This window comes from Physella acuta, unplaced genomic scaffold (assembly GCF_028476545.2).
Source record: "Physella acuta isolate Inbredline_101_S28 unplaced genomic scaffold, ASM2847654v3 ptg000508l, whole genome shotgun sequence".
NCBI classification, from domain to species: Eukaryota; Metazoa; Mollusca; class Gastropoda; family Physidae; genus Physella; species Physella acuta.
This window is the reverse complement of record NW_026732027.1, coordinates 273,635-290,898: the sequence shown is the minus strand read 5'-3', so window position 1 is coordinate 290,898 and position 17,264 is coordinate 273,635. Positions and strand designations below refer to the sequence as shown.

Below are 17,264 nucleotides of genomic sequence, written 5' to 3'. Positions count from 1 at the left end.
GGGAGGGTAAGGGAGTATAACAATAGGACGGTAGCAAGCAGTACCGATCTATATCATACTGTACCCCCCCTGTATTGTGCCAAGTAATGCTCCCCCCACCTCCCTTCCCCCCACACACAAACACCTATCTTTGCTATAGGACCTGATCGAGTTCCCATTGAGCCGGCTACCTGTAGCAGACCCAGGTTGTAAATGTACGTCTTGAGCCCGTCGTTTACTCCTTGTCTAAACACACGGGTCTGTTGGGTGACGGGTATCACGTGGTTTTGTTGATAGACGGGCTAATTGTTTGTGGGACATGGCGGGTGTTGATACACAATTGGAGAACACAACAATTATGTGTGACAAATTCAAAGCGCCTACAGTGTTGTGTACAGAGCCGGCGTTAGGAATACGCGGGGCCTAGGGCCAACCATCCGCGCGGGGCCTTTCCATTATATATATATATATATATATATATATATATATATATATATATATATATATATATATATATATATATATATATATATATATATATATATATATATATATATATATATATATATATATATATATGTATAAAGGCCTATATAATGTGATGCAGGAGCGTAGCGAGGGGGGGGGGGGGGCGGGGGGTGCGGACCGCACCGGGTGACACCATTTAGGGGGGTGACACCAAGGCAAAAAATAGCAACCTATATAGAGAAAAACTTGAGGGGGGGTGCAAATCGAAAGTTTGAGGGGGGGGGGGGGTGCAAATCGAAAACTTGGAAGTTTGTCCCCGGGAAGGGTCGCAACGCCTCTGGGGGGGGGGGGTGACACCCGTCCTGGCTACGCCACTGATGTGATGTACACATAATAACACAAATGTTTTGGAGTTTATAAGCTAATGTCAAACTTTCCACTATAATAACAGATTTTTATCTCTCCCATGTATTAACCCAATGTTCGTAGTTTTTTTTCCTTTGCTAAGATATTAAATCACTTTTAACAGTTATGTAATTCATACCAAATCACTTAAGAAAATTTAATCACGTGCCGAATAATTAGGAAAATAAAGTTTACAATACAGCGAATTCGGCCTGATATATCAAAACAGTATAGACTTCAAAATTTGTTTAGAATTCATACAATATTTTAAAACCAAAATCATTATTGTCTTAATTATTGAACGGTTGAATCCTTAAGGTGACACAACATAACAACAGTTTTAACTTTCTTCCAAAAAATAATAATAAATCACTCTGTTTAATGCCGCCTGATATAGATCCTAAGGGCCCCCCCACCTCCTCGTCGCCCTCCTCCCACCCCTCCGCACGCAACTGAATGTTAATTTTGTTATACCAAGACAAGTAGGCCTACATATAGAGTTTCTTCCAGGCATCTCTTCAAGTGCCCCTCCCCCCCCTCCCCCCCCCCCCCCCGGAGAAAAAAGTCTGGAAGAAACACTGTACATATACGACATTATACGACATCTACAACAAGAAAGTCAGGACTAGAGTTCATCAGGTCACTAACTGTCTACTATAGACATCCCGTCTGCTCACTAAAAGGACGTCTTCATCGGTCCGCATACAATAGGGTATCTCTTTACGTCGTGGGCTAATTTTCGACCGCCATCTCCAGTCAGCTCAGGTCAAATGCCAGGCGACCGTACCCTACACAAAGGGGAGGTGTGACACTATTTTTGTATCGAATTACGGCCTGTCCCAGTTCAGGTGGGACTCACCAACATCGACCGTGGCCTTAGTTATAACAATCAACAACGTCGGCATTCGACCATTTAGTTTTTCCCAATTGAATTCAGCAACAATTTTTTTTTAAGTTTACGAACTAATTCAGATAACAATGACAGTGCTGAAGCGCGGGGCCCCTTCAAGCGCGGGGCCTATGGCGACCGCCCCGTTCGCCACCCCCTAACGCCGGCTCTGGTTGTGTATGTCAGTTCTGTCGTTATCTACATCTGTCTGTGTTGTCACCTATGTCTGTCAGTGCTGTCCCCTAAGTCTGTCAGTGCTGTCCCCTATGTCTGTGATTGCTGTCACCTATTGCTGTCAGTGCTGTCCCCTATATATGTCAGTAACGTCACTTTATCGGTCAGTACTGTCCCGTGTCTAACACTACCGCCACTATATGACTTATGCGTCAGTAGAGCTACCGTCCCATTGAAATAGGTTTTCAAAACGCTCTACCCCTAATTAAAAACAAATCGAATAATGATTAGCTTATATTAAGCTTCCTGCTTCAACTCGCTAAACCCAACCCTCTTTCAAGTTTGTGTTAAATACTCCTTGATGTAATACTTTAATTAAAATTTTAGTCACATTCAACCTGAAATTTAAAAAAAAATTTATCTCCCCTTATCTTACACTGGTTGTCTCCCTGTCAGGAAATTGATCAATCTGCATTTAATCCCCCCCCCCCCCCCCTCCCCCCAATCTGCCTGGTCCACCACAAATCCAAAATGTAACGCTGTACTACCAGTAGTCGTTTTCACATAATGCGGCTGGTAGAAATGGTTGTTAGAATATATGAAATTGGGTTTTAATGTGTTTACAAACTAGACAGAATAAAAACCGGGTTAAAGTAAACTGAACATTCAGACGTGAACTGTTGACTTACTAGATGTAATCTTTGCACATGTAATGTTGGCTTACACAGGTAGTAGACACATACAACAGCATAAACATATACGCAAACTCAAAACCACACAGACGCACACAAAAACACATGCGAACATACACATACATGAACATACACACTTAAACCGATTTACACAAAAAAAAAACATACTTACACCCACATGTGTGCACACAAAAACAAGCGCATACGCACACATACGTGTATGTACACACATAAGGACATAAATAATACATACTTAAAAGGACAATCACATACACACATACACCAGCACACTGATTACATTCAAATAAAAATACATATACATACAATTCCATTGACATACACCTAGATAAGCGTTAAGTAAACACACACTTACAAGTACATACACACATATAAGCTTATAACCGTACACATACACACAACCAGAAGCATACAAACACACCTAAAAATACGACATGTCTACAAACACGACATGCTTAAACCGACATGACATGCCTAATGTATAAATACCGCAGGATGGTGATGTGTAAACACTGAGGGGATGATGTAGGGGGAGGGGAGAGAACTGAGTTACATAACGAGCACACTAAGCTACAGGTGGGCCGCTGTTACACAAGTGCCGTAACTCTCGCGTATTGACTAAGCATAAACTTATTATACACTGTGTTAGAAAGCATTGCGTGGTGGGAGAGGGGGGGGGGGGGGGGGAGTGCTAACACATGCAGAAATCTTGGCGTTTGTCGCTTCTTCAGTATTTACTCATTTCTTTGCTTTTAATCACAGACATCTGTTACAATTTAAAATCTTATTAGACGGACTGCCATCCTCCATACCATTATGTAATTGTTAAATAGGGACTGACCCATTCAACCTGTATCATTCTGACCTTCATTTATACCGACTGCCATCCCCCCTGCCCATACCATTATGTAATTGTTAAATAGGGACTGACCCATTCAACTATTATCATAATGACCTTCAATTATATACTGCATACATAATTTGACCCCGGTAGGTTGACCGGAGTTGACCCCCCCCCCCCTCCCCTCCATCATTAAGTAATTTAATGCCGTTGTTAAGACCACTTGTACTGTTGTCTACTGGAGCTACCTGGCTCATAGTGATTATGTGCCTGGTACAGCCATTGATTTGTTGGCCGCACTAAAACACATTGACTGGCTGTCACCGACAATAAAACGTTGACACTTGTCTATTAGACGTACTCTCCGATCAGCTGTTTGCTCCAAGCTATCGATACTCTAATCTCACCCCCCCCCTCTTCTCAAACCTAACGCTAGCTACAAGCCTAAACTGAAATTTGTTTATCGGCGATACCCCTACACCCTACACAAATGTGTGGGTACGGACCAACTATACAAATGTGTGGGTACGTGATCCACTACACAAATGTGTGGGTACGTAACACTACACAAATGTGTGGGTACGGACCTACTACACAAATGTGTGGGTACGTGATCCACTACACAAATGTGTGGGTACGTGATCCACTACACAAATGTGTGGGTACGGACCAACTACACAAATGTGTGGGTACGTGATCCACTACACAAATGTGTGGGTACGGACCTACTACACAAATGTGTGGGTACGTGATCCACTACACAAATGTGTGGGTACGGACCAACTACACAAATGTGTGGGTACGTGATCCACTACACAAATGTGTGGGTACGTGATCCACTACACAAATGTGTGGGTACGGACCTACTACACAAATGTGTGGGTACGGACACCCTACACAAATGTGTGGGTACGTGATCCACTACATAAATGTGTGGGTACGTGATCCACTACACAAATGTGTGGGTACGGACCTACTACACAAATGTGTGGGTACGGACCAACTATACAAATGTGTGGGTACGGACACCCTACACAAATGTGTGGGTACGTGATCCACTACATAAATGTGTGGGTACGTGATCCACTACACAAATGTGTGGGTACGTGATCCACTACACAAATGTGTGGGTACGTGATCCACTACACAAATGTGTGGGTACGGACCAACTACACAAATGTGTGGGTACGTGATCCACTACACAAATGTGTGGGTACGTGATCCACTACACAAATGTGTGGGTACGTAACACTACACAAATGTGTGGGTACGGACCAACTATACAAATGTGTGGGTACGGACCTACTACACAAATGTGTGGGTACGTGATCCACTACACAAATGTGTGGGTACGTGATCCACTACACAAATGTGTGGGTACGTAACACTACACAAATGTGTGGGTACGGACCTACTACACAAATGTGTGGGTACGTGATCCACTACACAAATGTGTGGGTACGTGATCCACTACACAAATGTGTGGGTACGTGATCCACTACACAAATGTGTGGGTACGTAACACTACACAAATGTGTGGGTACGGACCTACTACACAAATGTGTGGGTACGTGATCCACTACACAAATGTGTGGGTACGTGATCCACTACACAAATGTGTGGGTACGTGATCCACTACACAACTGTGTGGGTCGGTAACACTATGCACATGTATGGGTATGGACCTACTACACTGTTTGGGTACGTCTAACCTATACGAATTAAAACAATTACATCAGGTAAATTACATCAGGTAAAACTGTTACCAACCAATTCCTTAATCACGCAACCAAAAATAGCTGTATACCTGACCGTATCCTGGAGGAGACACGCATCTAACCCCTAACCCCAGGCCACTAAACCTAACCTTAACGACCTACCGATTTCTTCCTGCCCTACTGACTTTTAAAAAAACCAGGGGGAGGCAATTGTTCCAGCCTGTCACACCGGCGACGATTAAGTCCCCTTGGTCTCGCGCCACAGCCAAAGTGGCCAGGGACTAGGCTACACGACATGGAAATGTAAAGAAATGTCGCCAATTTCAAACCTTCGCGTGCCGCACAAAATTGGAATAACAAGCCTCGGAAAACTGTTCAAAGAGATCTAAACGACACAGTTGTGTGTAGTCACATATAAACAGTGTTCTGTCACAGTAATACGTTTGGATATTTTTTTTCTTAGTAGGTAAGGCTGAAGTGGTTTTATATTTTTATGGATATATACTATTATATACAGCTTAGTATCGATATCGATATTCAATTATTCATTTCAAATGCTTATCAAAAGGTTATGGCTCTGGGTTACAGTTCTGGTCTCTGAACATGTAACAGTGTGTATTATCTATGTAAATATGTATAAAGCTGTGGTATGATAAACCGTCGCCACCAACTATATTGATTGATGATAACACACAAACACATATATACTACATATATATATATATATATATATATATATATATATATATATATATATATATATATATATATATATATATATATATACGTATATAATTTGTATCAATACAGTAATGATGTTGAAATGTCATTCAATAGTCATTTGTTTCATTTATTCGTTCACATATTGGCACAAAAGTATGTTATTGTGTCACCCATCTAACTGCACTGAAAACATAAAATGTAACTTTAGTTGTAACATTTCCAGGACAACACTGGCACCATTATCAAGTATCCCAGCATTGATTTTTACAGAAAACATGAGAACATACGAATCTCTTTAAGCTCTGTGGTACAGCCTTTAGTCTGAGGCATCAAGATATCACCTCCCCCCCCCCCACCTCTCCACCAACCACCACTAACTGATAACGTGGCTAAATTAAGACTCCGACACAATCATTGGTCATAGCGATTACGTCGATACAAGTTTATTACATCCCTCCATTGTGTGTCTCCCCCCCCCCCCCCCCACCGTCGCATGATTCGACTGTTGTGATAAAGGCACCGTGTCACGTGGTAAGGGTGAAGTAATAAAAATAACACACCGTGACGTCACGTAACTTACACGTAACTTACACGTTACTATAAGGCCACTGTACGTCAACATACGGAAGATTTTTTTTTTCTTTCTGCGGGCTGTTTTAGTTTCGTGTCCTCTCAACCGATTCCATTTTGTATCCGTCTCGCGTCAGTCGTTAGGGTCAAGGTCAAGATCCCCCGATATAGATACAGGGTGGGGGGGGGGGTGGGGTTGACGAGGTTATTGCTGATGTCAACTTTAATCTGATCTCAGACTTGATGTTCCGTGAGGTTGTTTTGATTCTCATCTGTTAGGTCACTGTGAAGTGATGTGGGGGTGGGTGGAGGGTGCGGAACTAACTATCGATTCAGCTCTCCTCTATATATAAACTGTATTATATATAACAGGTTATATGTTTAAACAGATGAGGTTTTAATTTCCACATAGATAGTTAATTATATATATTTATATATATATATATATATATATATATATATATATATATATATAGGGCCACGGTACAAATACTTTCTTAACATATAGTTTATAGCTAGAAACCCTATCTTACTATCTTATAGGTGCCCCCCCCCCCCCCCCCACAAACATAAATGTGGTTGAGTTAACATGTTATCTTTTGGTTGTCGCCGCTTATGAAAATAAGACGTGGTTGAGAGGCCAGGATGTATGTAAATTTAGCATCAACAGAAAATTAAATGACACCACAAACTGATTGTCGTGGTTGATGTGTATCAATGTAGATCTACGCCCCTCTTCACCGCTGGGTTCAATCCAAATGATACACCAATACATATAGATTATCGTGGAGTGGATGTATACATATAGCTCCCTATCCCCATCATACACCAATACCAGGGGCGTAGCGAGGGGGGCGGGGAGTGCGGACCGCACCGGGTGACACCATTTAGGGGGCTGACACCAAGGCAAAAAATAGCAAAATATATAGAGAAAAACTTGAGGGGGGAGGTGCAAATCGAAAACTTGAAAATTTGTCCCCGGGAAGGGTCGCTACGCACCATTAAGTGCCGCACCGGGTTACACCCGACCTCGCTACGCCAGTGACCAATACTGCTAGATTTTCGTAGAGTGGATATATCAATAGAATTCCCAGACCCTATGGTACACATTTACATCTATATTATCATGGAGTGGATGTATCAATACAATACCCTGGCGCTATGATACAACTAGATTATGGTGGTGTGTTTGTATCAATACAATACCCTGGCGCTATGATACAACTAGTTTATCGTGGTGTGTTTGTATCGATACAATACCCTGACCCTATGATACAACTAGATTATGGTGGTGTGTTTGTATCAATACAATACCCTGGCGCTATGATACAACTAGTTTATCGTTGTGTGTTTGTATCGATACAATACCCTGGCGCTATGATACAACTAGATTATCGTGGTGTGGTTGTACCAATATTATTCCCTGACCCTGTTCAAAAACTGACTGAAAATCTCATGGTTTAATGACTTGACTTCCCGCCTTTGAAAGATTCGCCTTTCATGTTTCTATGGCCGTGGAGTACACGCTCATGGCTAGGTGTGTCAGGTTTTTAAAACCCCGATACTCGTTTTTAATTGGCTGTTAACATAGTTGAAAGGTTAGAACAAGCGGAGCGAGAAACTTAGCTCTACTTAACTCACTTAAAATAGGTGGGGGGGGGGGGTGAAGGATGGAGAGTTTTATTTTACTGACGGTTATAGTGACTGGAGAACATCACGGGAGGTGGGGGGATGTCACCAGGTAATTAGACGTACCTGTGTGTATACCTGAGGGAAGGAAATTTTAATTTTCTCATTTAATTAGAGATTAAAAAACACTTTCAAAGTGGTGAACGTGCCCTTTACGGCTTGCCACTAATTGACTGCGTTTGAGTTCGGTTTATTAGATGAAAAAATATTTCTTCAACTCTTGCTCTACTGTCGTAGTAAATTAAAGTCAAATTAGAAAATCCTGACTACAAAGAATAAACCCACCAAAACACTCGCTCTATACTAACAGAAGAAACATTAGTTTTAAACACTTGCACAAACTAGAATAGATTTTTTTTAAAGGAAATTAAACTTGCTCATAAAAGGTAGCAGTAAAAGAAATTCACATAAAACAAACAATTCTTTGTCGAAGCTTCTTAGATCAAATCTTTGAATTGAAAGGTATACAATTTTGTTTTTTTCACTCGATCGACCGGAAGTGGAGTTATTAAAATTAAATTAAAAAAAAAAACAACTAATTCCACTTCGCTCTATTACTTCCTTTCGTTTATTTCCTTAAGATGTTTCCAGTCACAAAGAATGGCTGCTTTCATACAAAATGGGGATTTGAAATTATTAAAATTTTAATTATTTTGTAACGCACATATTTCGATACTCTGATTTTTCCACAAATAGTTTTTTTTACGAGAACGGTTATGTTTAACATTTTATTTTATTTTTACCTTTGTTTTTAAATTGGTGTTATTTTACTAGTCAAATCAAGACATTGAACCTGTTGAAGAGTTACATTAGCCCTAATATTTTAGGACATTGGTCCTGTAGCTTTTCTGCTGCTATGTCAGGATTATTGTCCTCTTGACAAGTTGCACAAGTACTGATATTTAGGACATTGCTTCAACTGTACCACTATTTCTGTATTAGGGCATTGGTCCTCTCGCTCGACTCCTACTACATCAGGACATTAGTCCTCTCGCTCGAGCCCTACTGCATCAGGACATTGTTAAAGTCCTAGTCGACACACTGCAGGTGACCATGGCACCAGATTCCAGATGTTTTGACATTTCAGTGCCAGCAACTGGTGGCTGACCTACATTCACTGGCTGGCATTTGGTGCTGACCGTGAGAATTTCACATGTTTACCCTGATGATGTAAGATTTAAGTGTGTGTGTGGGGGGGGGGGGCGAGGGGCTGCTGTATGCTCCTTGCTTGGGCAGCTTTGCTGTAAGCTTAATGAGCGTATGGGGGTGGGGACTAATGCAAGCTTAATGTGTGGGGAGGTTTGTGCCATGGTTAATGTGTACATGATGTGTATGTGTGAGTGTGTGGGGGTGCTGTAAGCTTAATGTGTGGGGAGCTTTGCCGCATGGTTAATGTGTATATGTGTGTAGGGAGGGGGGCTTTGCTGTGAACTTAGTGTGCGTATGATGGGGGGGGGGGGGGTTAATATATAGGGAGCTTTGCTGCATAGTTAATGTGTGTATAAGGGGGTGGGGTTACTTTGCTGTAGGCTTAATGTGTGTAGTTAATGCGGGGCTTTGCTGTAGTAAGCTTTGGGAATTTTTTATATGCTTTAAAGTAGAATGTGTTTATCTCTGTTTATGATTATACATATTGCTTCATGATGCTAAATCTTGGCATCAGATAACAGGCAAATCGTGATTGCTCAGTTTGTCTGGCAGTTAAAGCAACGGTACTCACGTTATCACCCCTACCTACTCCACCACATGACCGGCAGTTATATTGTGAACATTTCCATAACAACCCCCCGCTCGCCCTATCCCTTTTGTATTTCCCGATGAGATTCAGATTACACTCAACTACACACAGAGGAAAAAATATATTAACAAATAGCCTCTTCTCTTATTTCCGTGTTGTGACGTCACTTCCTGCTTGTCTTGATGCACAGACACGTAACAACGAACTGTTTTTTTTCCTCTATTCAAATCATTTGCAAGCTTACATAATCCCTCTCGACCCAAAGCTCGCTGAAACAATAGTCTAAAGATTATATATGTTGGATTATGCTGAATATATTCTGAATTTATTAGAAGAAAAAGCGTGTTTAATAACACGAAAGTCTGTGTAGTGGAGGGGGGGGGGGGGTGCTTCATATTGCGGATCATTCATTATTCTATAGTTGCTCTAAATTCGCGTGTTTCCTTCCTCCCTCCCCCCCCCCCTTTTCCTCCAGCATTACTATTTTGAGTAGAGATTTCCTTTAACCCTTAGTGCACCACGAAGACAACCAGTTAGTGTTACAGTTAAGTGTTGTGTTGTGTACACCGCGCCGGCTGGCAGAGGCGTTTCTCGCGCCGACCAATTCGAGGGGTGCCACACTCGAGGGGTGCTACATTCAACTCGAGGGGTGCTAGTCGTGTTCGATGGGTGCTACGCGGCTCAAATGATGCTACTGTCATCTGAAGGGGTGCTACACTTATAAGTCCAGTCCCCAATTGAGACTGATCGGTGCATACAATCCATAGCTCAAGCAAACCATCAACTAACGACCAGCACACTAGTCATTATCAAACCCTAACCGTAGCGGCGCTGTTATTTTACTTTTAATGTAAACCCAAGTCTTAAGTCGTAGTAAGGCGGGTTGGATTTGTGATGCAAGTTCAAAACCAGCCAAGGATTTTTTTTCACTGTAGAACATGAACTATTGCATACACATGACTTCGCCTGTCCTATTGATGACTTTAGAGGCGTAAATGATGTACATCTGACGTATATGACTTGACAACCAGAGGCATGGATTCCTCACAAATACTTCATTATACGAAAACCGGACGGACACAGCGTCCCACCAGCTTAGAGCTAATGTGCCAAGTGAAGTGTAAATATCAGAGTGTGGAAAAGACATGCGAGTTTTTTAACGGTAACAATCGCGAAAAAATTACCTCCCCTTAAGCGGATGGTGAAGATTTACACCCCCCCCCCCCTCATTTTTCTGTAAAGTAAATCTACGCCCCTGATGTTACGTCCTAGTGTAAGAAGCTGAGCACAGAGAACACAGGCGTAGTTGTGTAGTCCAGTTGTGTGGTCCAGACTAATCTTAGTCGTGTGGTCCACGATAACTTAGTCGTGTGGTCCAGGATACCTTTCTATTCGACTAGTTAAGGGCGTTTCATGTTCAACACACGGAGATATATAAAAGTGTCAATATTTGAAGGGCGAGCCCGGCGATCCGACACGGCGACTGACCGCTTGACCATTGTCCGGTGATGTGTATAGACCTGCCGTGAGCTGGATTAATTCACGGAGTCAATATTTGAGGTGGTCTGTAAACAGAATGCTAACCACAGTGTTACAGGTGTTCTGTAAACAGAATGGTAACCACGGTGTTAAAGGTGTTCTGTAAACAGAATGGTGACCACAGTGTTAGGGGTGTTCTGTCACCCTAGTGGTGTAACATTGTTGAAAATGTGAATAGTTTCTTGTTATTAAATAATTGACATCGGTGGTTAATTAAGAAAATGAGTGTCTGATGTATCACAAATACCTAAATAGTGGATATAAGTTGTTTTTTCTTGCGTCGAGATTTTCGGAGTCCATCATTTAATACCGTGTACATATAACGAATATACATATTTTATTCTGTTTTTGGCTCATGTTTTATTGGAGTCCATATGGCTGTGTGTTAATATTTAAGATAATTTAAGTAGTGAGATCTTATATACAAGTACCAGTTTTGCAAGCGTGTATTCGAAGCTTCTGATGCAGTTAAACACGGGCGCTTAAACATTTTCATCGCCTTGAAGAATCAATCGCGTCGCATATGTGCCTTGTATTTCTGATAAACATTTGGAGCTTATATCTATTATATGAAGATGTTGGAGCTACAGCCTGTAATTTGAAGGAATTCGGAGCTTAAGTTTATAATGTGAAGGAATTCGAAGCTAAATTCTATAATTTGAAGGAATTTGGAGATAGGATCTACCATTTGAATGACGTTCAATTTCCGGCCGACTAAAAATAAAAATGTCTAAGATGAAAGACCCCAGCGAGCAGACGATGAACCGTTATCACGCAGATTTCGACACCAGACACACCTACAGGGACGGTAAGAGTGCCTCGCGTAAAAAATCGTCCACCGAGTCTCACGTCTGCCCGTCAAAAGACGCCAAATACCTGTACCAAGATGGACGATTATCCAGCGGCTTGACCGCGGAAATGATTCTTTTGTCCACCCCGGTATCTCGTCGTGGGCAGGGTCACAGGAGCAAACAATCTGATCGTACGGCACCGGATGTTGACTCATACAAGACAGGTCCGGCTGGTCAGTCTGTGAAGTTGTCGTATCGAGGCGAGACATCGGCGGATGGTGTAAGTGGGCGTGGCCACGGGTCAGGTGGTGGTCAGACAATGGGAGGGGTGGACACAGGAGGCGAGTATAAAAACAAACAGTATGGGACAGCTTCGGCTAGTCTACTTGTAGGGGGGACAGCATCGGCCAGTCCACTTGTAGGGGGGACAGCTTTGGTCAGTCCACTTGTAGGGGGGACAGCTTCGGTCAGTCCACTTGTAGGGGGGACAGCTTCGGTCAGTCCACTTGTAGGGGGGACAGCATCGGCCAGTCCACTTGTAGGGGGGACAACTTCGGTTAGTCCACTAGTAGGACCTTCTCTGGTACTCAGACGTAAGTGGCTGCAGGAGGAGATAAACGGGCGCAATAAGAAGGAACGCAGACTCGAGGTGCGCAGTTTGGATCCCGTGGAGATACACAAATACTGGAGGTAAGAGGTCACACGCATGAATTATGAAGCTGGATTCTTGACTGTATCTGTATAGAACCTATTTGAGATTCAGTTTACGCCTTTTACTTGCATTATATTGTTAATAGTGACTTCCAAGGTTGTATTTATATAACAAAGTTTCAAGGCGTTACATTGAAAGGAGGGGATGGGGGTATGTAGGCCGTACATGATGTCATTCGAGATGGTAAAAAATTGGTTACATTTCTGGTCGTAATTGAATTAACCTTCTAAGCGTTTGTGTGTGAAATGTGTGTGTATGGGGGGGTGGGATGGTGTGTGTATGGGGGGGGGGGATGACATCAATGATAAACTAATTTTTGCTTTTCAACCCGATATACTTCTAAACGAGTCAACCTACAACAAATCACTGGACCAGCTAGACGAGTAGCCCCCAACACTCCTCACACAATGGCGTTCACCAATATCGTCTGCGTCGTGATATAACCATGTTTGTGTGTGTGTGTGTCTTGTTCGTGTTAGATAAGCCTCTTATTGATTGGTTGGCAGTTACAACGGCCTGTATTGGTGATTGTAGTTGACATGGTTGCTGTGTGCAAACTGCCAGTATAGTAGTCACAGGGCAACCGTTGTTGTAGTGAGCAGTCATAGACCAACCGTTTTTGTAGTGAGCAGTGGTAGACCAACCGTTGTTGTAGTGAGCAGTCTTAGACCAGCCGATGTTCTAGTGAGCGGTCTTAGACCAGCCGATGTTGTAGTGAGCAGGTGTAGACCAACCGTTGTTGTAGTGAGCAGTTGTAGACCAACCGTTGTTGTAGTGAGCAGTCTTAGACCAACCGTTGTTGTAGTTAGCAGTCTTTGACCAACCGTTGTTGTAGTGAGCAGTGGTAGACCAACCGTTGTTGTAGTGAGCAGTCTTAGACCAACCGTTGTTGTAGTGAGCAGTCTTAGATCAACCGTTGTTGTAGTGAGCAGTCTTAGACCAACCGTTGTTGTAGTGAGCAGTCTTAGATCAACCGTTGTTGTAGTGAGCAGGTGTAGACCAACTGTTGTTGTAGTGAGCAGTGGTAGACCAACCGTTGTTGTAGTGAGCAGTGGTAGACCAACCGTTGTTGTAGTGAGCAGTGGTAGACCAACCGTTGTTGTAGTGAGCAGTGGTAGACCAACCGTTGTTGTAGTGAGCAGGTGTAGACCAACTGTTGTTGTAGTGAGCAGTGGTAGACCAACCGTTGTTGTAGTGAGCAGTCTTAGACCAACCGTTGTTGTAGTGAGCAGTGGTAGACCAACCGTTGTTGTAGTGAGCAGTGGTAGACCAACCGTTGTTGTAGTGAGCAGTGGTAGTGAGCTGTCGTGTAGGTTAAGGCCGTCACCGATAACCAAACGAGCAGAGACGTGTATTAATAAGGTGTGAGTAACCCCCCTTGCTAGGGTCGATACTTGCATTAAGTGCAAGAAACCTGTTGCGCCAGTATTATATGTATTGCTAGCTTTAGGTGAAATATCAATTAGAGATTAGCAGCATCTGATAGATATCTCTTGTGTCAACCTACAGGTGGATTTATCATTACTATAATGGTACAGCGTATTGCTATTTGTTGCTGTTCCGTGTCTACTTTTTGTATTGGCCAGATATTCCGCGGATGTTGTGTGCTTATTGTGAGCGAACACGGCTGTTTAATCAACAGGTCGATATACAATTGTCTCCTTGATGAAAGATTGAACTTGTTCAAGTGAATTTTTTAAAGTTTTGTGATACTTGTTTTAGTGAATAAATTAAAACTATAACTTCCTGGTAAATTGCTAGTTTATTACATTTATCTTCCTTACAATTAATCAACGTAATGTGTAATTAGTTTCTTTAAGTCCCTGTTTATTTTAGGTCTAGTATTTAAGCACATTTAGCTGTATTGCTTTGTTATATATCATTAAGACTATATATATATATATATATATATATATATATATATATATATATATATATATATATATATATATATATATATATATTTATTTATTTAACGTCTAGTTGTCACTCCGAAATGTGTAGGTGAGTTACTGCTGTGTTATGTAGACAACACAACAGTGCTAGTCGGAATCCCACACTAAAACAATCACACTTCGCAGCGTAGTTTTTACACATAACCTATTAATAGTGGAGTTTGGTTTTAATTTTCAACATGGCCTGATTTGATAATTACATTAGGCTCTCTCTGCACCTTGTTTCTTGGTGTAAACCCAATTCTAATTTTTTCTCATCACAACATTGTTGCACTCGTTGTGTGACCTCCTATTCACCCCCACCTCCCTCATCCCCTTATGAGCTCTAGCCCATCGTAAGGACGGACAGCTGAACAAATGGCATCAGCGTTTGTTTTAAAATTAGCTTTTTTTTGTCGCACAATCAGGACAGGCTAAAGGGGGATAACACAGCCAGTTAAAGGAGAAGGGGGCTGAAAGGGGGGATAACACGGACTGGCTTTTTTTTTTCTTGTGCGTGTTTTATTTCTGGAGCTCTTAATTATCGAATCTCAACGTTATGCTCAGCTGTTTTAATGTAATTAGGCTAATGTTAATTGAGGACGTAGAGATGCTAACAATGCAGGGGTGGTGGGAGGGGGAGGGATTTCTCTGTCCCTAATTGCCTGTCTTTGCCTGTAAAAACTAGAGCACACTTTCAACGTGTTTAGTTTTTTTGGTTAATTAACCTATCACTTTCCTAGATGGGATTTTATGTTTACAAGTTACGCGGGTTTTAATGATTTGTTGAAAGCCTTGGCCTAGTTATGTTTTTTAGTTTGTCCATACCCAGGAAACCTTGAAACAATATTTAACAATTGAACCAGGGTAGGTGGACGTTGTCCTAATTAACCGTACCAGTTGTGACCCATGGCTAATTAGTTATTGCAATTTTGGTAAATTATAGCTAGCTTAATTGCTCATTGATGCTTTTGGTTAACTGGTGAATTTGTTTTCTAAATTACTTCCTCACATGTGATAAACGCTAAAGTATACTCTGTTCATTTTTGACATAAATACAGCCTTTCGGTCAACTACTTAGGGCCTCTGTAACATAATTTGGGCCCCTGTATTAGAAATATTGGCATTTAAAAACCACCCTGCCTGTATTACACCGAGTTCAATTCATTATTCAGGTTACCCAAGGTCAAGTGCGTGTCGTATTGATTACACCAGCAGTGTTTTGGTGGTCATTGATTCGGTTATCGATCATAGCCTTGAAGAACATACGTGTAAACCTCTATTCTTTAAAACACCCAGTTAATTTATACGGAATATTTTTAAAATATTACTTTGTTATATCTCATCACACAACACACTTCATTACTTTAAACACACCGGTTTCTGTGTCATGTTATACAAATTAACCCCGGCGTCTGGTTGATGTTTTGTTTCTAAAAAACATATTTGCTAGAATTTTCTTTAAAAAATACTTCATCCAACATTCATGGGTGTTATTTCATTTTGGTATCAAGACCCGGCAAGAATTAATATTTACTAAAGCTAGACAATACAGGCGAGCACTACCCTGCATTGCCACCAACTTGTCCTAGACACTCCTATGACACAAATGACCACAAGTGAACTGGGGTGTTTAAGAGGCCTGGAGGGGGGGGGGTATGATAGAATGCGGCTTCGTCTGACTTTAGTTTTTTTAACGCACCTTTGTCAGTCCGTCTCTGAGAGTGACGTTTTGGTCCCCCCTTTTTTTTTTTTTTTTTTTAAATTAGGCCCAATCACACTACGATGTCTAGATACTCCATATTGGTAACCCCTGACCCCCGACATTTTGACCCAACAATAACCAACAGTGTATGTAAATCTGTGATGACACACGAATACCCGATGTTGCAGATACAAGACCCAGCCAACAGAACTCCCCTCTGAAGGGGCCAGCTCCACTGAGACCCCCAGGAGGAAGTACAAGTATGAAGGGCGCCACAAGACCCAGCCGATCACACCTGATGAGATGAGGGAGGCCGAGGCTGCTACACCTGTATCCAACCTCACCAGAACACCTGGGGGGTCAATCACCGACAGGTAAGTCGTGACCACACATGTTAAAATGCCTCTATCATTATACTTCAATTATACTAAAATACCCTTTCTAAAACATTGGCAATAAAAAGATAAGACAACTTGAAATTCTCAAGTTTTATTATTAGTTAAGTTAAACTTAGGTGTGCTTTTATGGCCATAGATGATACACGTGTGTCTGGTCTTCAGAAAGGTTGTAAACAATCTATATTTGTTGCTTCTCTTACGGTGACTCTAATTTTAGCCACAACACACACAAATAGACACTCAGTAAGATACTGAACGGGACGGCGTGGCCTAGCGGTAGA

The 17,264-nt window shown here is 41.8% G+C and overlaps 1 protein-coding gene across 3 annotated transcripts in view; it reads left to right on the top strand.

The window, feature by feature from the left end:
- Nucleotides 1–17,264, top strand: part of LOC131944801 (uncharacterized) — a 145,363-nt gene that overhangs the window by 112,279 nt on the left and 15,820 nt on the right. For all 3 annotated transcript variants that reach the window (XM_059305617.1, XM_059305616.1, XM_059305615.1), the window contains one exon: nucleotides 16,774–16,959. In XM_059305617.1, the coding sequence (XP_059161600.1) occupies nucleotides 16,774–16,959 (186 nt within the window). The remainder of the gene's footprint in view (nucleotides 1–16,773; nucleotides 16,960–17,264) is intronic.